General features: G+C 56.4%; 1 protein-coding gene across 1 annotated transcript in view; it reads right to left on the reverse strand.

Moving 5' to 3' along the window:
* Positions 1-4149: 4149 nt before the first annotated feature.
* The window catches only part of NFAM1 (NFAT activating protein with ITAM motif 1), a 32940-nt gene continuing 13258 nt past the window's right edge, over positions 4150-23831 (reverse strand). Inside the window, exons 2-6 of the mRNA XM_068561986.1 lie at positions 20803-21132; positions 19517-19629; positions 14809-14907; positions 5932-6018; positions 4150-4209 (exon numbers count right to left, since the gene is read on the reverse strand). Of these exons, the coding sequence (XP_068418087.1) occupies positions 4150-4209; positions 5932-6018; positions 14809-14907; positions 19517-19629; positions 20803-21132 (689 nt within the window). The remainder of the gene's footprint in view (positions 4210-5931; positions 6019-14808; positions 14908-19516; positions 19630-20802; positions 21133-23831) is intronic.

The raw sequence follows: 23831 nt of genomic DNA on the forward strand, positions 1-23831 counted from the left end.
TCTACGTGTTTTACTGCAGTACATGCCTGTGTCCCCTGCGGAGAGACACACATACAAAACACACGCCAACACCAAGTGCAGAGAATAGTAACGGTTAGCCTGACCCACGCGCCATCAAGGCTCAGAGACCACAATTCTGACTGCAGGTCAAGGAAGGCACCTAGGAAGGAAGGTGTCTCAGTGCCTCCTGCCACTGTCCGCAGCTCTTAGAGTCTGGATTCAGGTCTGGGGAAGCCCCTCAGGTGGGCAAATGACATCCCCTGGCGTGCGGGAGGGATGCACTCTGTTAGCCTGGCTGAGCCGAGGCCACAGCCCGCCTCTCCTGGCTGAGCGTTCTGCCAAGAAAACTATTGAACTACATAAAAATCCATCCTGGAAATCCCAGAGGCATCCTTAGAACAGAGCATAGCCTTTCAATTAGAATGGGGAAAAAAAGGCAGATTTGCCTGTAACTTGATTTCAGGTGAGTGAGGCCCGGTGGCCAAAATGCAATGGCTGCGCCTGGCCGTGGCCCCCATGCCAAGGTCCTTCCATGTGCTGTGAAGGGGACCCCAGCCCCACCGAGGTTTCCAGTGTAACCAGCACGTGTTCCCATGGAAACTCTGCTTTGCAGAATCCTTTGGAAATTGTTTCCGAGGAGGGGGAACCGCTTCCCACACCCACTTTGCATTGCTGGGTTTGGTTTCCAGGGATGATTTTCTCCAAGTGCTGAGAGGAGCAGGAGCAGAGGGGAGGGCTGGAGGCTGAAACCTGCCCGAAGGGGCAGAATGGGCCATTTCTGAGCCACTACCCTGGAGAGCCGAGTGGAGGCTGAGGGTGTCAGCAGTGGTTGAGATGGTTCAGATGCCCAGAGGCCTTGAAGAGGGTGGCAGGGGTGTGACCTAGAGATGGTAGGAAATCCCAGGACAGAGCTAGGGCGGGTCAGGCAGAAAGAAGCATCGGCCGAGACCTTGACATACATGTCCGCCCCCCTGTGGTGAGGCTTGGGCGGGGTCCGGACAGGAGGAAGCAGGGCCCGAGGCCTGGCCGTCAGGGGCTGCCAGGGGCTTCTGCTACAAGCTCTAGGCCCAGGGGTCTACCCTCAGGATGGCTGCCATCCACCCTCCTGGTCTAAGGCTCCCCTTCACCTGGGTCTCACCTGTTGCTCCTCAGCCCCCTCCCCTCCCTTCCCTGCTGGCTAAGCCCCTCTCCCTCTCCGGCCCTCTCAAGGCCCCTCCTGGGCCCAGACCACTACACACACACACACACACACACACACACACACACACACACACGCCTCTCTGCTTGCCTCGCCCCCACCCCCAGGTGCTCCCTGCAGGGGGCCAAAGAGGGGGGTCCCCACCTCCAGGGAGGCCTGCCTCTCATTTAGCAGATTCCCTCTGCACTGCCCATTGGCAGCCTGTTTTTCCTGAAGGATGAGTGGAGAAGGAAACGCACACCCGCTGAGCCTCTGCAGAGCAGGGACTTCCCCATCTGTCCTCTCTGAGCAACACTCAGCGTCTTGATTGTCACTGAAGCCAAGGCTCAGGTGGACATGGCTGCTGGGAGGTGGAGCTGGGATTCGAGAGAGGCCAGCGGCCACCCAGCCCCGGATGACCCCCAAGGGCGGCTCCTCTCTCTTCTCTCCTCCGCCCACTCGGGGTCCACGCAGACCTGCCCTCCAGGAGCTCAGTTCGAGGCCCCCTCTGCCCCCTCCTCCCCCCTCGTGGCCACCTGCACCCCCCTGCAGTCATCGGCCACCCCTCACCCCTGCACCAGCCCCTCTCCGCAGGCTCCCGGTCCCGGGCGCTGGGGAATGAGGGGTGCTTAGTCTTCTTGGCTCCATGCTGGGTGTCCCAGAACATTCTCCCCTGAGGGTCCCCCCTTCCACCTTGACCCTCCTCCCTGCCTCTCTCCTTGCTCATTGAAGACCTCAGCGCCTGCCCAGCCTTGCCCTGAACTGAGCTTGGTCACCACACTTGACGACGTCTGTGTCCACGAGAGGGGCGATGAGTCGGACCCTGAAGGCCTCACAGGCCGCAGGGAAGAGTTGGGATTTTGTTCCAAGTGAGGTGGGAACGGTGGGAGGTTTTGCACACGGGGAGGGCCATGGTCCTATGTAGGTCTCATCAGGATCTTTTGGCTGCTTCGTGGAGAGGGGACTGCAGGGGGCTGGGCCAGGGCGGAGGGCGCAGTCTCTCCAGGCTCCCCGCACTATCCCAGGGGCCAACCGGAAAAGGCTGATTCCCAGCCTGAGGGTCTGGGGCCAGGGGCTGAGGACACTCCGGGGCCCAGCGAGGCGGCCTCCTCCTGGTCTTGCTGCCTTTGGTCTTCCCTGGAGAGGCTCCGCTGCACGCTGAGCGGCCTGCCTCCCTCACCCGGACCCCAGCCCCGGCCTCTGCCTCAGGCTGACCGAGTCAGGAGCCTGGAAGGCAGCTCTGCTGCAGGCAGCTTCGCCTCCCTAAACAGGCTGGGAGTTCCTTAAACTGCCTTCTGGCGAGCGGGGGCCCCTCCCCGCAGCCCCGTGATTCCACTCAGAGCCCTCCTTGCTGTGCGCTCCAAGGCCAGGCTCAGAACCAAGCTGAGAGGCTGTGAACCGTCCCGTGGGCCTGAGGGGGCCCCACACAGCCCTAGCGGAGGGGCTGGGGCTTCTTCCTGACGTCAGCCCAGGCCCACCCTGCCGCCCCCAGCCCTTACCCTGCGGGGGCGCGGGGTAGGGAGGGGGCCGACCTGCAGGGCTGAAGGTGCTACCCACAAGCCACCCGGGGGTCCGGTCGGGGCCTGCGCCTCGGGCCACCATCCTCCCGGGCACATTGGGGTTTGTGTGCGAGGGCACCTGAGGGACCTCTGGGGGCAGCACTGGGTGTGCAGAGGGAGGACTGGCCTGCCCATTGCACGAATGACCAAATAGTGGAAAGCAAGGGAGGGATGGGGGAGAGCCGGAGAGGGAGGGCTCAGAGCCTGAGAGCCTGGGTGAGCCCCACCCTCAGCCCTGGTCTGCCTGTGAGGTAGGTTACCGTGCGGGGCTGCCGTGAGGTGAAATGAGGGGTAGCATGAACACTCGAGCAGCAGAAATGGCTCAGGGTCAGACACTGAGGGGCCGTGGGGCCTGAGCTTCTGCAGCACAAAGGGCCCCTCCGCCCACCCCAGGGGAAGGCCCAAGAACAGAGCCATGAAGCTAGACCACAATGGAGAGGGCTGGCCTCCAGGCAGCTGGGACCGGCCCTGGACAAGGAGGGAAGGGGCTGGGCTGGCCTCGATCCCCAGGGGCTGGGGCTGGGGCACAAGGCAGATGAAGACAGAGGAGGTGGGAGGGGTCGAGATAGGCCAGGTTGCGGGGGGGGGGGGCTCTGGGGAACTGGGCTGTAGGGTAGAAGGAGGAGCAGCTGAGACCCTGAGGCTGGGGAAGGTTTGAGGTGGTGGTGAGCAGGGGGTGGTGAGGAAGCAGTTGGCACACGGAGTGTAGGGGGCCAGGCTGATGGGAAACAACCTTGGGGTCCTTGCTGGGGGAGGCAGAAAGCTTCCTGCGTGTGCCCGGACCCTCCCAGTCCCAGGCACCCAGAATGATGACCACCAATTAGCCACCTCCCCGGCCTCCAGCTCTGTCCCCGAGCCCGGCCCAGCCCAGCCTCTGCATGGTTCATTCTTGCCCACACCCCATACCCGCCACGCCAGCCCCCTGATCTACTTAGTGTGGTCGCCTTGTACCTTTGGCCTAGTTGGGCACGGGGCGGAGAGGCGGGGGCCATTTGCCTAGTTGCTCCTTTATTCATCTACGCTGGGACCCCTGTGCACACAGTACTGACAGGGGTCCCTGGCTGGAACCTCCTGGTGGTTCAGGCTGGTGCAAGAGAGCCCATGTGTCTAGAGAGGGTAAGAAGGGCTCTGGGTGGTGTTCAGGAGAGCCCTTGGGGAGGGAGGGAGGGCCCGCCTGGCAGAGGGAACAGCTTGGGCAAAGGTCCGGAGATGTGTCACACTCGGTGGGTGTGGCCGGGCTGCAGAACGGGGGGCGGGGCCAGCCAAGGCAAGAGGGCACCCTCTTAAATGTGGGTGTGAGGTGATGGGGCACCCCTGGGGCCTCGCTCCTGGTACAGATCAAGTCCTTTGGAGGGACAGGCTGCCCCAGGGCCTCTGATCCAGGGCAAGACCCATGGGCAGGCAGAGCTTGTCCTAGAGATTTTCATAGACCAGGTTAAATTCACTGTCACCCTCAAATCTATGTTGTTTCTCCTGGAAAAAAAAAAAAAAAGAAATAAAAAACAGTAGGGAGGGAAAAGAACAAACTTGCACAACTTTAGTTTTAGGCAGAGGCAGACAAACAGATGGCTTCCCAAGTAGCTTTGACAGGGAGACCTGTCCTTGTCCCCAAGCCCACCTCACCAGCCTCTTCTCCCATCATTCCAGCCCATGCCTGCTCTCTGCCCTCCAACCCCACAGACGTCTTCTTTCCTGCCTTGGGCCTCCCCAGGTGCTCTTCCCTCTGCCTGGGGTGCTCCCTCCATCTTACCTGTTCCCTGGCTACCTCCTCCTCACTCTGCACCCCCTAGAGCCCCCTTCCCAGCTCTGGGCTAGTCCCTCCCCAGAGCCCACCCTTCACAGGGGGCTACAAATGTCTCTGTGTGTTTGTAAGATCAGTGACCCTGTTCCTGCAGACCCGAGGATCCTGGAGGGCCGGAACATTTCTAATCATCCTGCCAGGACTTCAGGGCCTGGCACATGGTGGGCACTGCCTGGGACCGCCCAGACATCCTTGGGGAAGCCCTGCCTCCAATCAGAGCCTAGTTCAGGGTTGAGTATAGAAAGGGCTTTGAGAATAGGAGATTCAACAAACAGAGTCAGCCTGGGCCAGTGGGGCCAAGCACTTGCTCCCCTCACTTCCTGATGGCTTTTCCAAGGTGCCTACCCACAGCCCTTGAGCTCCTGAATCCAACCTTGCACTTGATGGTGTCCAAAGCTCTGGTGTAGATGCCACTTAACTTGGAACTCATTTGTATTCAGGGGCAGTTGATTTTTCAGTAAAGTGTCACTCATCCACTTTACAGATGAGCAGACTAAGGTTTAAGAGAGAATCATGATCGGACTTCCCTGGTGGCTCAGTGGTTAAGAACCCGCCGGCCAGTGCAAGGGACACAGGTGTGAGCCCTGCTCCGGGAAGATCCCACATGCCGCGGACTAACTAAGCCCGTGAGCCACAACTACTGAGCCCGTGAGCCACAACTACTGAGCCCGTGAGCCACACTACTGAAGCCCGCGCTCCTGGAGCCCGTGCTCCGCAACAGGAGAAGCCACCGCAGTGAGAAGCCTGCGCACTGCAATGAAGAGTAGCCCCCGCTCGCCCCAACTAGAGAAAGCCTGCGTGCAGCAATGAAGACCCATCACATGCATGCATAAATAAATAAATAAATGTATTTTAAAAAAAAGAGAGAGAATCATGATCAAGTGATATGCCTTAGTTCCCATCGTGATAATAACGAAGCCCTGTCCAGACCCTCCCAGGCTGGCATCAGTGTAGACTCCAGCTCCCAGCTTTAGCCACCTTCAGCCTGGGGACAGCTAGAAGCCAAACACCCTTGCTTTACTGGCCAGTGTAGACACTATACCGTGCTCAGTGGTAGTTACGATTGCTCATCCTGCACGGCGCTTACGGAGTCCCAGTACAGCATTTGATCCTCATGGCAAATCTAGGAGGTGAGTGCTGTTAGGCTCCTCAGTGTACAGATGAGGAGAAGCAGGCACAGAGGTTAGCCCCTTGGCCAGGGCTGCACAGCTGGTAAGGGGTGGAGCAGGGGTTCAAATCTACCAGACCTCCTAACCACTAGGCCAGCTGCCTCGGAGAGAGGGCTCTGATTCAGCAGCAGGTGGCTCACTCCTCTGGTCCTATTGGCCCCATTTCCCAGATGAGGAGCAGGACAAATGGAGTAAGAGGAGGCTTGCTGCCCAGCCCCTGCGTACCTGGGAGAGCAGGTCCTGGGGGGAAGGCGGGCTGCTGGCCTCACTCTGGATGCAGTCGTAGACCTCGGTCTCTCGGCGCTGCAGGTCCTGCAGGAGACGTGGGAGGGTCAGAGAAGGGTGAACAGAGGGGAAGGGCCCCGGCCGCAGCGGCCTGCTATACCTCCCCGCTGCCTGCGGGAGCCCAGGGGCCGGGCAGACCTGTGAGGGGACACCCACCGCCCCCCGCCTCGCCACTCGCAGTCACACGGCTGCACCTGTGCACCTGCCGTTCCCTCTCGGAGGCATCTTACCCCTTCCCCGCTGGTACAGTGCCACTCCTCTCTGTGCCCCTTGCCACCCCCTCACATCACCTCAAGGCTCTAGTAGAGCCTGTGCTCAGCCCGGTGGGCTCTCCAGGCCCCCACCTACCTGGCAAGAGGAAGGGCCCAGGCCCCCTCCCACCGTCCCTGCCTGTCCTTAGTTCCTTTGGTGCAGCCAGCAACCCCCGGATGTGACTCCCATGGCCAAGGCTCCAATAGGATGCTCTCCTGGCAGCACCCCCTCACTCCCCTGGGCCAAAGCCCTGTCCCTGTGAGGGTCCCACCCACGCATCCACCCCTCTAGGTCTCCCTTCACCCCTCACCCCAGCCTGTGCTCACAGATGACCTAGGTACCCGCTGGAGTCACACTCCTTTCCCACAGCTGTGCTTGGTTTGTTGCTGGGTCACTGTAGCTGTGGTTGGCACACTTGGAGAACAGCAGCAAATGAGCTATGATGAGGGGGCGTCTCGCTCAGCTAGATGTGTATCTTAGGGCCACACTCACTCTTGGCCCAGCTCTGAACAGCCTGACCAGAGGCCTCAGGATGGTAGAAAGAGACGGAGCTTTGAAATTAGACAAGCCTAGGTTCAACTCTCAGCTCTGACACCTGCCAGCTATGGGCAACCCCGGAACCTCCCTGTGCCTCAGTTTCCTCATCTGTAAAATGGGAATAATTGTATCTCTCTTTCAGGCTCAATGGATGATTAAATGAGATATTGTACATAAAGGGCCCAACAGAGGGTCTGGCAAATCACAGGTGCTTAATAACTGTTGAATGATCATCAAGGGAGGCTTGATGCCTCCCTCCCCTCTCTGCGGTCACAGCCTGGACCCTACCTCAGACCCTGATGGGCACCGGAGTCCCAGGCAAGGGGCAGATGCTGCTTCTTGGGGGATGTCAGAACAGAGCTACCAACAGCCTAAGCAAGAGGCAGGAACCTTTCCTTCCCACGTGTACATGTCATATGGATGCCGGCTGGTTGCCAAGGAGGTGGTTTCCCTGGCAACAGGCAAGCAGGGGTTGCCGAGGCAGGCTGGAGAGACAGGTGGTGCTCTGAGGCAAGAGAAGGGAGGGGAGGTGGGGTGAGGGGAAGGAGGCTCCGAGAAGCAGCGGGGCGTGAAAACCTGTGTAATAAGCCATTTGGCACTTGGGAGACCCTCACTTCAAGGGCATCACACACAGGGATGGCAAGTCTGCCCTAGGGACCTCTGCGTCAGAAAGAGGGAGGGTCGGGACTTCCGTGGTGGCTCAGTGGTTAAGAATCCGCCTGCCAGTGCAAGGGACACGGGTTCGAGCCCTGGTCCAGGAAGATCCCACATGCCGCGGAGCAACTAAGCCTGTGCGCCACAACTACTGAGCCCGCGTGCCACAACTACTGAAGCCCGCGTGCCTAGAGCCTGTGCTCCGCAACAAGAGAAGCCACCGCAATGAGAAGCCTGCGCACCACAACCAAGAGTAGCCCCCGCTCGACGCAACTAGAGAAAGCCCGCACACAGCAATGAAGACCCAACGCAGCCAAAAATAAAGAAAAATTTAAAAAAAAAGAAAAAGAAAGAGGGAGGGTCTTGGAAGGGGGGCTTCCAACCTGCCTCCGGGTAGGGACGGGGGCAAGGCTGTCCCAGGGAGGAGCCCAAATTCCGGTGAAAGGCATTTTCCAAGGCCTGCCCTGGCTTGTCGGGCTTTCATGCCTGCCCAGAGCACTAACCACTGCCGGCAGGCCTGGCACACGGGATGGGAATCTGCTCCTCAGCAGCCCTGGGCCTCCACCGCCTGTGTACCCAGACCTGGATCCACAGATCTGACAGCCCCCCAAGCTGGATGTTTCTGGTCACAGAGTGAAGGGAGAAAAAGGGCCTCCTGGCTGACATGTCAGCAGGAGAGCAGATCTCGGGTCCCACAGATGGTTCCCTTCTCCCTCGTGTCCAGTCCACGTGGGCTGCCCACCACGCATTAGCCCAGAGAGGCCCAGAGGTGTCTCAGGTCACACAGCCCCTCCTGCCTTCCACGCCATGTGCTCCCACTGGCCTGGGCACACAGCTAAGTGATTTCCCAGCCAGAGAAGAGCATCCTGACCTGGGACCCCACAGGCCTGTGCCCCACATTGCGGGTGGTCAAGCTGTGGGTGGGAGCAGCTGCAGGGCTGAGGGCAGGGGAGGCTGCAGAAGTTGCTGCCAATTAGCAGCTGCTGAGTGAAGCCTCTGACAAGTCCTGACCTGCTGGGCTGCATTTGCATGCAGGGAGTGACCTGCATCACTACGCTGTGAAATGCAGGGCAGCCTTGTCAACAGGATACCTTCTTGGCCTTCCTTGATGGTGATGGGGACGGCCTCCCTCAGGGTATGCCTGTGGGGAGAAGGCCAGGCCTCTGAACGGGCTGGGCTGGGCTGGGCTGTACTGGGATACCGGTCTGGGATCCAGGCCCTCTGAGCCCTTTGCCTCCTGCTGCCCAGTATGGGCAGTGATGCTGAGCCGAGTGGTCACCAGCCCTGGCAGAGGTGTGAAGTCCGTGCCAAGGCCTTTGTCCAGGTGGGCTGAGGCCAGAGCTGAAATCAGCTGCCCTGAGCCAGGACCTAATCTGAGGGTCCTGGACATTGGTCCCCCTGTAATACCCACCCCTGTCACCAAGGAAACACAAGAGCTGTGCTCTCATGGACACCTGCATGTTGAGATTTGCATGATGCCCTCTGCGGGGCAGACGGGTGAGATCTGGGGGCCTTGTTGAGCAAGGAGTGGTACTCAGGAGAGACAGAGCACATCTGCTCTAGGTCAAGGTCCTGGCGTGTCTGAAGTAAACAGCCCACGGCAGTGACAGGAGTCTGGTGAGGCAGGGCTGGGTTTGGCCTCCAATGAAGGCCTCTTGTGCCAGGCTGAGGAGCTAGCAATGGTGAGCCACTGGAGGTTTCTGAGTGGGAAGCGACAGCATCAGTGGTATGTCGGAAAGGCCCCTCCTGCTGCCGTGAGGAGCGGGAGGGCTGGGGGCTGAGAGCAAGAATGAGGCACTGGGCCAGGCAGAGGATAGAACACAGCTGAGAGGGGGTAGTGTCCAGATGCTTCCGGGGAGCGTGAGACCACAATGCTGATGCCCCACATTCGCCATGGAGCACCTACTCTGTGCCCAGCACCGAGCCCCAGGGAACCCCAGCCAGCTGGGAGCTAAGAACAGGCCTCCACTCAGCTGATCGCTGAGCACCTACTATGTGCCAGGTACTGGGCTGGTGCGGCAGAGGGCACCAGGCAGACCACAATCAGAAAGAAATCAGTGGCCGTAAGGGCCACGCAGAGACCTAGAGAAGGAAGATGGGGATGTTGGCTCATGGAGAGGGTGGGGAGGTCAGAAAGGCCTCCCTGCAAAGGTGCCCTCTGAGAAGAGAGCTGGGGAGTGAGGGAGCAGCCCCTGGACGGCTCCAGAAAGGACAGTCTGGAGGGGAGGGCACAGCCAACACCAAGGCCCCGCTGCGGGGTGGGCATGGGGGGCAAGCCTGGTGCATCTGGAGAACAGCAAGGAGGCCAGTGTGCCTGGAGCGAGTGAGTGAGGGGAGAGACACTGGGAGGGCCTGTGGGCAGCGCTCTCAGAGACCACTGTCAGGGCTCCGGTGTTGACTCTGAGTGAGACAGAATCTATCTCACTAGACGGCCGAGGCGGTCATGAGAACGTGATCCGCAGACCTCCAGCTCCAGGGATCAGCATCGACCCGGGGCCCCAGCTGCTGGGCTCTGAAACTCATCATTACATGTGCACAGAGGCCACCCCTCCGTGGGCTACCGCCAGCCAATGGCTGAGCTCGGCAGGGATGCCGTCACAGCCTCCCGCCCTGGGAGACCTGGGGCTCCTCTGACTGGGCTCCCCGTGGCCTGCTGAAGCTTCCCTAGATGGTGCGGTGGTCGGTGCATCCTCTCTGCCTTCCTTCGCCCTTTCCTTTACCCAGGATGAGATCTGTAAGAGTCTGACGGCTCTCCCAGTCTTCTGCATTTTCTCTCACAGGTGGTTTCCCTAATAAAACGATCACACATTTACCCCTGTCTTGGTGTACGCTTCTCGGGGGACCTAGACTCACCAGGGGCTCTGAGCAGAGCGGGATGTGATCTATGTTTGGATGGGATCGCTCCGCTGCTGCTGGGTGGAGCACAGACTGTAGGTCAAGGATAATAATGGGCCAGCTGATTAGAAACCAATTGCAGGACTCCAGGCATGAAATGGTGGTGGCTCCCACCAGCGTCAGCCCTGGAGGGGTGAAAAGGGTCAGATTCTGGATATGTTCGAAATAAGATGTGCTGATGGATCCGATATGAGCAGTGATGGAAGGAGAGGAGGAAAGGGCAATTTCAAAATGTTTAGCCTGAGCATCAGGAAGGATGGAGCAACCATTCACTGCATGAGGAGGACCGTGGGAAGAGGCACTTCGATGGGTAAAGAACTGGAGACTGGTCTGAGAGAGAAGCCGATGAGGGGTCCAAATGCAGTTGCTTCTGGCGTTCAGAGGAGGTGCCTGGGCTGGACGTATAAATTCGGGAGTTGTCAGAGTGTAGAGGGTCTCAAAACCTTGAGGCTGCTTCACTCCCAAGGAGGGGAGTGAAAATCAAAGAGAAAGGGCCCCAGGCCTGGACTCTAATGTTTAGAGGTCAGGATTTCTCTGGTTCCTAAGAAGGAACCAGGGATGGAGGCTGAGGAGGCATGGTAGTGAGTCAGAGGGGCATTAGGAGAGGGTGGAATGTTCCGGAAGCAAGTAAAGAAAATGTGTCCAGGAGGAGGGAGAGCTCGATGGTGTCAGATGCTGCTCATCAAGAAAGATGAGGACTGGGAACTGACCACTGGGTTTAACAATGTGGAGGTCAACGGTGACCTTGAGAAGGAAGGCTTTGGTGGACAGAAAGAAGAGGTGTGCAGAAAGCCTGAGTGAGTGGGTCGGAAGGGAGAGAGAGAAACTGAAGACAGGGAATTTTGACAGATCTGTTATAAGGAGTCGTCGAGAAAGGACAGGGTCACTGGAGGTGGCTGTGAGCTCAAGATAAGGAATTTAAAATGGAAGAAATCATAGCATGTTTGCAGACTGTAAATGGAATACTGTATCATTAGCCCTATATTAAAGGTTATGAAACCTAGACTCAGAAAGTTTAAGTAGCAGAACCCGTGAGCAAAAGAACTAGGCTTTCGGACTTCCCTGGTGATGCAGTGGTTAAGAATCTGCCTGCCAATGCAGGGGACACGGGTTCGAGCCCTGGTACGGGAAGATCCCACATGCTGCGGAGTGACTAAGCCCATGCGCCACAACTACTGAGCCTGCGCTCTAGAGCCCGCAAGCCACAACTACTGAGCCCACGAGCCACAACTACTGAAGCCCGCGTGCCTAAAGCCCGTGCTCCGCAACAAGAGAAGCCACTGCAATGAGAAGCCCGCGTACCGCAACGAAGAGTAGCCCCCGCTCGCCGCAACTAGAGAAAGCCCGTGCGCAGCAACAAAGACCCAACGGAGCCAAAAATTAAATAAATAAATAAATAAATAATTTATTAAAAAAAAAAAAAAAGAACTAGGCTTTGAACCCCAGTCTGTCTGGCTTACTCCAAATCCATGCTCCTTAATAGGTCAACTTCTCACACACAAAAAAACTGGAGTAGTACAGCTATTTTTTCCTGTCACAATATATCATGAGCATTTTTTCACATGAATAAAAAGCAAAAATTGACATAATCAGAAGGAGAAATATACAATCTACAAGCAAATGGGCAGATTTTAACTCAATTCACTCAACATCTGATAGACAAAAAAATCAATAAGGATATGGCATACTTTAGCAACACAATCAATAAACTTGACCTCACTGACACATATAGAACACTCACTCAGCCATGCACAATGCACATGAAATATAAGCCAACAATAAAGCAAGTCTCAAAAGACTTCGAAGGATTAAAATCCTACCGAATGTATTCTCTGATCACAGTGGAATTTGTGAAAAACAAAAAACAGAATGATAACTAAAAAATAAACGTTTGAAAATTAAGCAAAAGACTTTTAAATAACTCATGGGGCAAGTGAGAAATTTAAACTGAAAGACAACAAAACTATGACATATCAAAACTTGTGGGATACAACTAAAGCCATACGTAAAGAGAAGTTCATAGCCTTAAGTGCATAAATTAGGAAAAAAGAAAGATTGAAAATCAGTGATCTAAGTATCCATCCAAAGAAAGTAGAGGAGAAGTATACAAAAATCCTTCCCTGGATGTTGTCCACCGTCACCACTCTTGTTAACCATCGCTGTCTGAGGCAGTGCGATAAAACAAGAAAAAAAGAAATAAAAGGTATGAAGATTAAAAAAGAAGAAATGAAACTTCCATTATTCATAGATGACATGACTGGGTTCATAGAAAATCCAAAGGAATTTACAGAGAAACTATTAGAATTAATTAGTGAATTCAGCAAGATTACTCTCTATATAAAGTCAATATACAAAAATCAATCATATTTCTACATACCAGCAATAGACAATTAGAAAATAAAATTAGGGACTCCCCTGGTGGTCCAGTGGGTAAGACTCCGCACTCCTAATGTAGGGGGTTCAGATTCGATCCCTAGTCAGGGAACTAGATCTCACATGCATGCCGCAACTAATAAGCCCTCATGCCGCGACTAAGGAGTCCACATGCCGCAACTAAGAAGCCTGCATGCTGCAACTAAGACCCAGCACAGCCAAAAATAAATGAATAAATTTTTAAAAAAAGAAAACTAAATTAAAATGGGGACAACACCTGTACCCTGAAGCCCTATTATGAGTATTAATGAGATAACAAGTGTAAAGTCCTACCACGGTACCTGGCACGTAGTAGGTACTCAACAAATGACTTCGTGACATCATCATTGCTCTTGTTAACGTCATTCTTATCTGCCCAGGTCCAACCCCAGCAGCTAGGGACTGGTCTCAAGGGCTAGCAGAGTCTGCGGCCTCCCTTCACATCTCCTTTCCAGCCCTAAAACCTTTTGAAGCCACCCTGCAACCTGGCAGGGCCTTTGGACCTCTTCCTCACACTCCAGAGAAGTCAGCCTGAGCCTCCGAGAAGTCTAAACACAGGCAAGAAAGATGTTCCATGCAAAAGTGAGTCTCTTCCATTAAAAGTAATCTTGGAGAAGGATATTTATTCATGTGAAAAGATGTTCATGAGATATTGTAACATGAACAAAAATAGCTGTACTACTCCAATTTTTTAAAAAAAGTATGTGTGAGTGTGTGTATGGGTCTCTTTATATGTATTTACAGAAAAGACAGGAAGGTATAGAGGTCAATGTTACTAGTATTTATACTGGAAGAAGATAGGCTCAGGAAGATGGCTATTTTCTTCTTTTTGATATATATAGAAAGATCTCGGGTGTGTGTGTGTGTACGGAGAGAGAGAGGGAAATGTTTTTATTTAACAGCTGACACCAGAATTCCTCCTAGGGAAAATACCACGATGAGTTGCTGGGAGAGAAGAGAGAATATGGGGAAGTGTGGGGCCACGTGGGAAGCAGTGGCTGCTGGAAATTCCCTGGAGTGGAGGGGGCTGAAGGCCCCATGAGAGCTGGCCGTGTTATGTTCTATTTGGGGTTATCAGCGCTGCCCTGTAGGAACGCTGCCTTTGCCTCGTCCCCATCTGGCTCATCCTTAGTAAACCGGGCCATATTCTGAGCACCCTCTGTGCGGGGTTTTGTGGACATCGAGGAAGGACCTGAGTTTCATGTATGAGTCTGGGTGGTGGGGACAGGAACAGCTACAGCACATACAGGCAGAGTCCCAGAGCATGCCCTTGGAGGACCTGCAGGACCCAGACATGGCTGTGCACCTCCCAGCTGCGGAGTCAAGACCGCTACCTGGCGGCTGGAGGCCCCGTGGAGTTGAGACCCCAGCTGACACTGGGTGGCATTTATTCTTCACTTTCTCCACAATGAGCACATGTTACTTGTTCAACTAAAATAGACGTAACTGAAAAAAGAATGTCTGTCACCATCCCAGCCACCGGGCAGAGTGACCACGTGCTGACCAGATGGGCAAGCCGGGCTGGGGGAATGAACAGCATCCCAGCCGTGTCTCTGCTTGACTGTAAGGACATAAAACAGTGTGTGCGTGTGTGTGTGTGTGTGTGTGGTGGGGAAGGCGAGTGTGAAGAATTGAAAATCATTGTTGTGTTAAGGGCATGGGACACTGCCTGACTTTTTCCTCTTTTTGTGATTCTTGTTGTTGCTCCGATGTTGTTTGTGCAATAAAAACAGGAAGGAATTGGTGAGCAGGTCAACGTCATTTGGTCAGATGAAGGACCTTTCTTCATTCCTCACCAACTGTGCCCTCACTGCCCCTCATTCCAGAAGTGGAGGGGCACGCCAAGGAGGGGACCCCAGTGGCACCTCACACCTACACTCTTTCCAGGGGCCAGGGCCACACACTGGTAACCTCGGTTCACCTTCAGAGAAATCCCTCCAGGCAGGAATTCTTGTCCCCAGTTTACAGGTGAGGAAGTGGAGGCTCACAGAGAGGTCACACAGCTGGTGCACCGACCGAGCCAGGGAACCAGACCCCGAGCCAGGCCTGAGAGGGCGGAGGACTCACTGTGTAGATGGATTCGGATGGAGGCTGCTCCCGGCTGCTGGCAGCGCTGGGGCCCGGGCACTTCTGGGCAGTGTCCTTCCGTGGAGCCTGCATCTGTTTCTGTGGGGAAAGGAGTCAGGGCTGGGGACCAGAGGCTCTCCTTCTCCCCACCCCCAACCAGACCCCACCAGAGGAAAGGATGGCAGATTGTCATGAGGCCACTCAGAATTGCATCACTCAGCACCTTCCATCCAACTTCTCCAGGGAAACGGGGCAAATACCTGCAAGACCTACATCAAACCACTCATCTGCCCAGGGACACTGGAAATGATAAAGATCCCGGTGAGGCAATTGCCCACCACCCAGTGCCTGGCTCTGGGGAGGGAGGCGCTGCAGGGCACAGTGCCAGCAGTGTGACAGGGTCCCCGGCTGCAGACGATTACTGTGGGTGTTGCTGAGTGAGCCAGCGCAGGCCAGACCGGGTGTCCGGCTGCCCCTCACTGGCTCTGCGGCCTCACTCAAGCACTTACTCTCTCTGGACCTCAGTTTCTTCAGCCATCACCCTCCTTTGTGAGATTGCTGCACAGATTCAGGGAGGTGATGAGGAAGTCAAGCACTCTTGACACTCGTGTGCCACTTATGTGGCCCTTGGCCAACCACACACACTCTGGTTAGCCAGGCAGTGTGAAGAAGGGGACACCATCCCTGCCCTCCCAGAGCTTAAGACCCGGTGGGGAGACAGACAATGAACCAGCAGTTTTACCACGTGTGGTTCATGCGCTGACCAACAGGGACAGAGCCTCTGGCGCACGGGAGGGAACAAACGCCTCGCCTGGCAGGAAGGGATGTTCAAGGCTGAGAAGTTCGTTTGGAAGAGAGGGAGGAGAGGCAGAGGCAGCAGGTCTGGAAGAATTTAAAGACAGTCAGCGTGGCCGGAGAGGCGAACCTGTCCTGGTTGGGTCAGGATGGCCATGCTGGGCTTCGAGAAGAGGGTGGACGGTGGAAAACATCTGAGGGCTTTAACCAGGAGACGCCAGGATCAGAAAGTGGTTTCAGAAAGCTCACGCTGGGTGCTGCGAGAAGCGCTAATGGTCGTGGAGGCCGGGGCAGTCGGCCTTCGGGAGGGTGAGCGCTCAGCTCCTTCCAAGGCAGAGGGAGGCTGTCCGGACGCACCCCTCATCTCAGGCACACCACGCTGCCCTCAGTGAAGCAACACAGCCTCATCTCGGGGCAGGACCTAATTAAAAACCCTAGCCGCCTGCCAATCCCCGGACCATTTACTTGGGATTAGCTCTCGAGAGCTACTTAACACTCAGGCAGAAGCCAGTGCCACCCCAGTCACAGCATAATAATGGCTCAGGCCTACCTGGAGCCTCACTGGGGGCCAGGTGGGGCTCTAAAGGCATTACTTGCCTTATCTCCTGCGCCGCTCAACAAACCTGCAAGACCAGTCTTCATATCATCCCTGTTCCACCCATGAGGCTGTGAAGGCTCAGAGAGGGCTGACAACTTGCCCGAGGTCACAGAGCCAGAAGTGGCAGGGGCAGGATTGGAACCCAGGTCTGTGTGATTCACCAAGACGCTGATCTGACAGTACCTGGAGTTTTCACTCCCCTGTTTTGTTTGAAAGTGTAGGTCGCACAGACAGATCGGTGCAGGCATCCGGGCAGCACTATACAGTTTACAAAGAACTCTGGGACTTACTGTCATTTAGTTCTTGTAGTAGCCTAAGGAGGTGGGCATGGACTTGCCACTTGCCAGAGGGGGAAACAGGTTTGTCCAGCTAGTCATTGACTGCCCTTGGATCAAACCCAGATGCCCTGTTCTCAAATCTAGTGCCCCTCCCCTGAACCACCTACTTCACTGCCAAGGCTGGTGGTGTGGGCTCATGGGCAGGGGCTCTCCTGGACCCCATGGTGAGCAAGACCCAGGCCTGGCCTCGTGGCATTCCTATTGAGGCTGGTGGGGCCGCCAGGGAGGTAAGTGCCACTGTGGGTTCGTGAGAAGGAGTCCATGTCTGCCAGGGGCTGGGGCAGACTTCTCAGGGCTTGCTTGTGCCCTGAACATAGGACAGGAGTGTGAGGAAGTGTCCCAGGCCATGGAAACAGTGCAATGTTATTACTGGGGTAGTGACACTCCTTGGAGCCAGCCTTGCCCCATCTGGGTGCCCTGTCCCAGACCATCAACATTTACCCTTCCAATTGTGATTTTCAAATGAATAAACCAATCGGCAGCTCAGGAAACCTGTAGAGCCTCTGTTTTCCCCTCTGTGAAATGGGAGCGATACCATCACCTTGCCCACCTCACAGCCTGGCCACCTCTGACTCATCTTTCAGGTCTCAGCTCTCATTTACTCCATCATTCCCTCCATAAGCACTATGTGTCAGGGTCCCACAGACACTGGGGACACCAAGTCCCTTCTTTCTGGGGCTTATGCTCTGGTGGGGGAGACGGTAATGACACAGAAACAAGGGTGTGGGGAGCAAAGCAAAAAGAACCAAGCGAGAAGCAGGGAGACCCACATTCCGGGCGAGGGGTGATGGAAGCCGGGGCTGGGGGTTGGGGCAGGAGAGAAGGGGCTGGATCCTGGACAGACTGTGGGCAGGACTTGCCGAGGGATCAGCTGTAAGGGGAGGGAGGGGGCAAACACAGCACCAAGCCTTCTGGCCTGAGCATCTGGGGGCCTGGTGCCATGTGCTGAGCTGGGGCCGACTTGGGGAGACTAAGGAGTGCTGTTCCTGACCAGGTGGGTGCAGACGCCCGTGGGTGCCCGCACGGAGTGGACGTGATCTGGAGCTCGGGGGTGGGGGTGGGGGTGGGGGGCTCTGGGCAGCCACATTGGGTGGGACTGTAATCCCGGGAGCGGGGCAGTCACGGAGGAGCATAGACAGACGAGGAGAGCTCTGAGGAAGGGGCCTGGGAGGTGCCAATGTTCAGAGGCCACGAAAATGTGGGTGACCCAGCACAGGGCCACCGGGGGATCCTAGGACCAAGGAAGGAGTGTGCCATGGAGGAGGGAGACCTGCTGTGTCTGATGCCCTGTGAGGATGAGGACAGATCAGCATCGGAGGCTGCCTGCTCCGGGGAGCCAACCTTGACCCCAGGCTGAGCGTGAGCCCTCGAACCTGCTCTCAGGACAGGAATCAACTGCCTCTTCTGAGTCAGTAGCTCCCGGCTTTGATTCGTTTATCAGATGTGCTCCTGGCGTCCTCCATGCCTCTTCCTCCTCGGCCCTGTCCTCTCGGCCCCTGTGGCTGGCTGCCGGGCCTGTCTCTGGCCGGGGCTCCCACTGCATGCTTTGTTCCTGCGCTCAGCTCATGGTTCAAACGCTGGCCATCCAGTTCTGGGGCAGCAGCTACAGGGGCCACGTCCGAATTTGGATCCAGCTCCGGGGAGCTCTGGGAACTTCTTTGGCAACACAAACCCAGCAGCAGCTTCTGGCCTCCTGAGTTCTCTCTCCTTTAAGACCAGGTTCTCACAGCAAGTGCAGGGAGGGACAGCAGGAAGTGTCCATGCACTGTGCTCCCCCAGGGGTCAGGCCCCAGCTGGTGACTCGCAAATGTGGTCTCTTCCACCCTTTTCGGGTAAGGGTGGGGATCCATCCTTACCCCCATTTCTGGAGGAGAAAACAGACTCGGAGAGGGTCGAAACTTGACAAGAGGACAGGGGCTGCATCTGTCTTGCTTTCCACTGCGTCTGGCACTTAGCCCAGTGCCTGGCACACACTAGACACTCAACAGCTATTCCTGGAAGGAGAGGAGGGAAGGCGAGAGGGAGAGGGACGAAGGAGGCAGGGTCTCCGAGGCCGTGTGGCAGGAGGAGGGGCTGGGATCTGAAGTCAAGCTGAGGCTTCGAGGTTCAGCCTCTCCTGTCCTCCCTTCGAGACTTTACTGAGCACCTACTCTGCACCACTGTCTCCCTGGCCTCTCAGGACACTGAGATCACTCATTAAAATCCTCTTTTTGCAGAGCAGGGGCTGAAGTGAGGGCTCAGGGTCAAGGTCTTGCTCTGACCCTGTTCTGCCCTCACCGGCTGTGCTTCACACTTCACGGGAGGCATTTGTGTGGTCACACAGTAAGCCAGGTGGCGGGGTTCCACAGAAGGAGTGTGAGTCCCTCAGCACCCCTGCCTGAAGCCCAGGTACTGTGTCCACACCCAGGTTGCAGCCTGGGAGCTGCTCAGTGAGGGCAAACAACAGCTGTCCTGCCTGTACCCATCCTTGGAAGAACAGCAGGGTGGGGAGGAAATATATTAAGGGCCAGTCACCGCCTCTCTGAGCCTCACTTTTCAGAGCTGTAAAGTGGGAAGAAAACGCTCTCACCGAGTGACGCTGGGACGCGAACCAGAGCACGCCTGGGAGGGTGCCTGGCACCCAGCGGCCCTGAGGAAATGCTTCTTCCTTCCTTCTGGCTGCTGGGGATCCAGAAAATCTGAGATAAGGTTTCCTAATCTGGAGAGCTAGAAATGGTAAGCACGCGGGCTCACGGCTTCCATCAGACACTCAGAGGGACCCATGACCCAGAAAAGGCTCAAGAGCCCTGATTTCCTGCAACAAGATCAGAAAGGACCTGGTGCTGATGAGTTGGCAGCACAGGGCAGGGCGAGGGAGGGGGCCCTGGTGCAAGTGGCCACGAGGAACACCTATTCCAGGCACCCCCTCATGGGGTGGCGTCCCTAAGCCACAGTGAGTGGGGTGGGGGCAGCGTTGCCGTGGGCCTGCAGCCCCTACCTTCTTCCAGAGCAGCAGGGCCGTGGCCAGGATGCTCAGGACAGTCAGGATGCCGATGAAGCAAACAAGCAGGAGCTTCTGGGGGCCCTGCGGGGGCTCTCGGTACCCTGTGCCTGGGTGGAGGGCAGGGAAGCAGAGACATTAGTTGTCTGGGAGAGACGCACCCCACCCCCCAACCCTACTTACAACTCTCCCCCACCAGGACCCCCCAGACCCCGCCTCTGCTGAGGTCCTCCTTCCCACACTCGCCTCGGCTATGTTTCTATGTTTACTGCCTTGATTCTTGTTAAGGGTAAGGACTACATCCTTTGCTTCTTAGATGCCCCTGCCTCGGTGCCTTGGCTCCACCGAGGGGTGCTTATGGGACCTGGGTGAGTCATTTCGCCTCCTGGGGCCTCCTCCTTTCCACACGTGAAGTAGCGATCATACGGGCAGGAGTGGTGAGGGTGAAGGGGGTGGGTTTGTACAAGGCCTAGCAGGTGCTGGCTGGCACCAGGGGTAGGTGAGAGCACAGCCCAGCCCTTTCCCTTGAGCCATCCAGCCTTTCATCCACCCCTTTCTCCTTCCATGCCTCTGTCCACCCCTCTGTCCGCCTGGTTGGCCAAAAATTGCGGAGTGCCAACCACATGCCAGGCACATGAGCGTCTGTTATTTAACTAGCACATCCTACTACCGGGCGCCAGCCCTTGCATTCAGGATCTCACTCATCCCAAGAAAAGCCTCTGCCAGGCAGGGTATTGCCATGAAGAGTAGGTGCAAGGTGACATCCTGGCAAGCAGCAGGACTGGGGGCCAAACTCAGGTCCGTGGGACTCTGTAACCCTGCCCCCTACCAGTGGGAGTCACCGAGGTGGCTCAGAGAATCATGACTTCAGTGATAGACTGTTCTTAACCTTTTGGAGTCATTACTCTTCTGAGAATGTGATGAAAACTAGGAATCTGTCCCCAGAAAGGTGTACACGAGCCGTGTCTTTGTTCACAGGTCTCTACAAACACACGTGCACATGCCCCATTCTGTGCTCACACAACTAATAGTGCCAAAGGGACCCTGAGAAAAGGGCCTGCCAGAGGTAGCCAGATCCACACCCCAGGCCTCTGCCCTTGCCACACAAAGATGGGCGTCTCGGCACACCTGTGCGGCCAGGGGCTCCCCGAGGCTGCTCTGTTCTGTTTTGCCAAAGCTGAACAATGAGGCAAGCGTTCCCCACTTCAGCTCCTGTGCCCCAAAGTCTGACGGATGAAACCTCTGGGCCCTTCGCCCTGGGAAGGGCAGCGGAGGAAGCTCACCTCTGACCAGGATGAAGGTGCCGTTGCCTGTCACCGTGGAGTCCGGCCAGCGGACGGAGCAGTAGTAGGTGCCAGTGGCAGATGCGCCAGGCAGCTTGGGGGTGATCTGACACTCTTTGGTGTTGGTCTGGTTCTCTCTGCCTGGACCAGGTTTGCAGCTGGTCTTCTGCTCAGAGCTCCTCTGGCCCTGGAGGTCCACATGAAAGTAGCTGACTGTGAAGTCCTTGAACTTGGGGGTGTATGGGTAGGTAATCCTGCAGCTGAAGGAAACGGCCTTGTTGGCCAGAGAGACCACAATGGGGAGGCCGGTGTGGGTCACTGACTGCCCTCCTGCAGGGGAAGGAAAAGGAGAGAGTGGTAGCTTCAATCCCCTGCTTCCCCTTGAGGACCGTGGCTCACACACGTCCCACGCCCTCAGTGTGTGCAGGTGGTGTCCAGGTGCTTTACACGTTATGACTCTATACTTTCCAACACACCCAAGGCACAAGTGTGTAAGGGCTCCATTTTACAGAGAAGAAGATTCTGGGGTCAGGGAGGTCAAGCCGCTAGCTTTCAGTTTCTCTGCAGGTATGGAACGGAGTTGCCACCTCCCCCCCCCCGCCCCAACCTGGGCTGGAAGACCCCAGACCCCACGCTTCCAACCACTCTCTCTCCCAAAGGTCAAGAAGCCACGTTGGATAAAAGCACAGGTCTGAGACAACCCAAAGCTGGTGAAGGATGAGAAGTAAAGAGGAAAGAGGCAGGAAACAAAACAACGAAACGCTTCCTGGCAGGAAGAAGCACTTCCTGGCATAGACAAACACACAGAAGGAGGCAGGTCTGCCCAGGGCTCTCCCCAGCCTGAGGGGGAGGCATGCCAGGCATCAATCAGGAGAGACAAACCTCTCCCTGAATCTGAGCTTGGAGAAGAATTTGTCAAGTTTTTATAGACTATAACAAGCAACGCCCCAGAAGCAGTTTTCCAACAACGCAGAGGTGTTCCATATGCAGCCATTTGGCCGTGAGCATGACGAAGGCAGTTCTCTGGGAGCTGTCTTCTCCCCCACCCCCATGTACCACCCGCCTCTCATCAGAGGCACCTAGGAAAACAGTTTGAAAGCCCCCAAAGCAGCAGCCTGCCTGGCTGGGTGTACCGCCCTCCCGCAGGCTCTGAGGCGCTGATCAGATCCTGTGCTGGGCCAGCAGCTGCCACCTCCCCCACCACGGACTTCAGCTGCACAAGCCACCCCCCAGCTTCAACATGCCCTGTCCCCCAGCACCTTCCTTCTCCTGCAGCTGAACAACAGACAGCTCTAAACTGAGGTCGGCATCGAGCAGCCAAGAACATGCTGGCCAGGTTGTTAATCGGGAGAAGATCATGCGTCGGAGCCACTCGGAGGGAGAAGCGGGATTTATCTGGCTCGGGAAGTGAGGCGCGGCCTCCCACCTGCGGTCGGTGTGCGTCTGGCGAGAGGCCAGGCCGGTTTCTTTGGTTTCTTCTTGGGTCTTTTCAGCTCAGCCCTGGGCCGGATCCTCAAGGGAGGTGAGGCCAGGCCCTCTGGGAGACTCGGCGACAGGGGCGAAGACGGCCCTCCACACCCGTTAATCCCTCCAAGCTCGGGCCAAACTGATATTTTGAGCTCCCTGGGGAGCAACTAAAGAGACACCCCCTCCCCCAAAGAACTCAAGCCAGTTCCAGGGAATCGACTGGCGTGTCTGGATGTCACAGTGGGTTGACTTTGTCATATGTGATGCTCAGGCATGGAGACGCCACTGAGCCAGCCCCGGGGGGCTCCCCTCCGCTGAGCGGCGGGGAGAGGACTTCACACCGCACTTTAGATCTCTGGGCTGGTAGTGGTTGTTGTTTAGCTATAACGATATATTCGTTCTGTCGTAAAACAAGGAGCCTTGATTCAGGGCTGAGGTTTGAGGTGTGGCAGGGGCAGGGTAGGGGTGCAGAGCCAGCGGGAGAGGGGGTGTGCACAATCCTCCAGGTCCCAGGTGGGCCGAGAAGGACAGAAGGCGAGATGAGCAGTGCTCGCCAGCCCATGCTGTGTCCTTCCTGCACACACAGGCCACCGCCCTGCTCTGCAGCCACCTCTGCTGTCCCCTCTGCCTGGGACCGCCACCTCCTCACCTGGCCAACTCCTAGTTAGTCCCCCAAACTCAGCTCAGGAACCGCTTGCCAACTCTTACGTACCTCCTCTCATTTGGTTCTCATGGTGACCCTGCGAGGCAGCCAGTCAAGCGCCAGCAACAGGCTGGTGTTTCCTCGTGAGGGTTGGGAGGTTGGAACCCAACCAAAACCACCGGGAAAGTGGCTACGCCGAGGCCTCTCCCCCTCCCCCAGGGCCTCCTGTCCTCCTCTCCCGTATCTAAGAGGCCACTCCAGGCCCGGGGAGGCTGGACATGCTGTCAGCACGGCGAGGCCACCTTCCTGTTTGTCCTGGCAGGAAGACATTCATCCATCTGTCTTAAAAAATTATCCGCATTTGAGGTATCTTTCTAGAAAATGAAGGAATCTGCTAGGGCAATTAAGCCAATCTTTTACATTTCTGGGGAAATCTATAAAAATAGATGACCATGGTTCTGTATTCTTCTGGGATTTGTTATTTTAAGGTCAGAGGGACAGGATTGTGGAAGTGTATGGTCTTGGCTCAGGTCTGCCACAGAGAGAACCTCAGACCTCAGGTGAAACTGCTGTCTCCAAAAAGTGAAGGGATGAGGCCATCTCTGTGGACCAGTAAGGACAGCCAATCAGGAGACAGCAGGCCAAAAACAAGGAGGAGGACGGGAGGCCTGCTCTTGCAGCAAAGGCGATTGGGTTCTGTCCTGAGGATGCAGCTAACTGCTTCCAGTGGCCCTTCTTTGTACTGGGTGTCAGCACCCCAGAGCCTGGACCATGGCAGCCCAGCTCCCACCTCCTCTCCTGGACCTGTGCCTCCAAGAAGCCCCTCTGGGGTCCAGGCTGCTCCAATTGGCTGCCACCTAGAAGCATCCCCCAGTTAAGGCTCCGTGCTACAGACAGGTTCAGGGTAATTCCTGAGTCC

Source organism: Eschrichtius robustus, chromosome 13 (genome assembly GCF_028021215.1).
Source record: "Eschrichtius robustus isolate mEscRob2 chromosome 13, mEscRob2.pri, whole genome shotgun sequence".
NCBI classification, from domain to species: Eukaryota; Metazoa; Chordata; class Mammalia; order Artiodactyla; family Eschrichtiidae; genus Eschrichtius; species Eschrichtius robustus.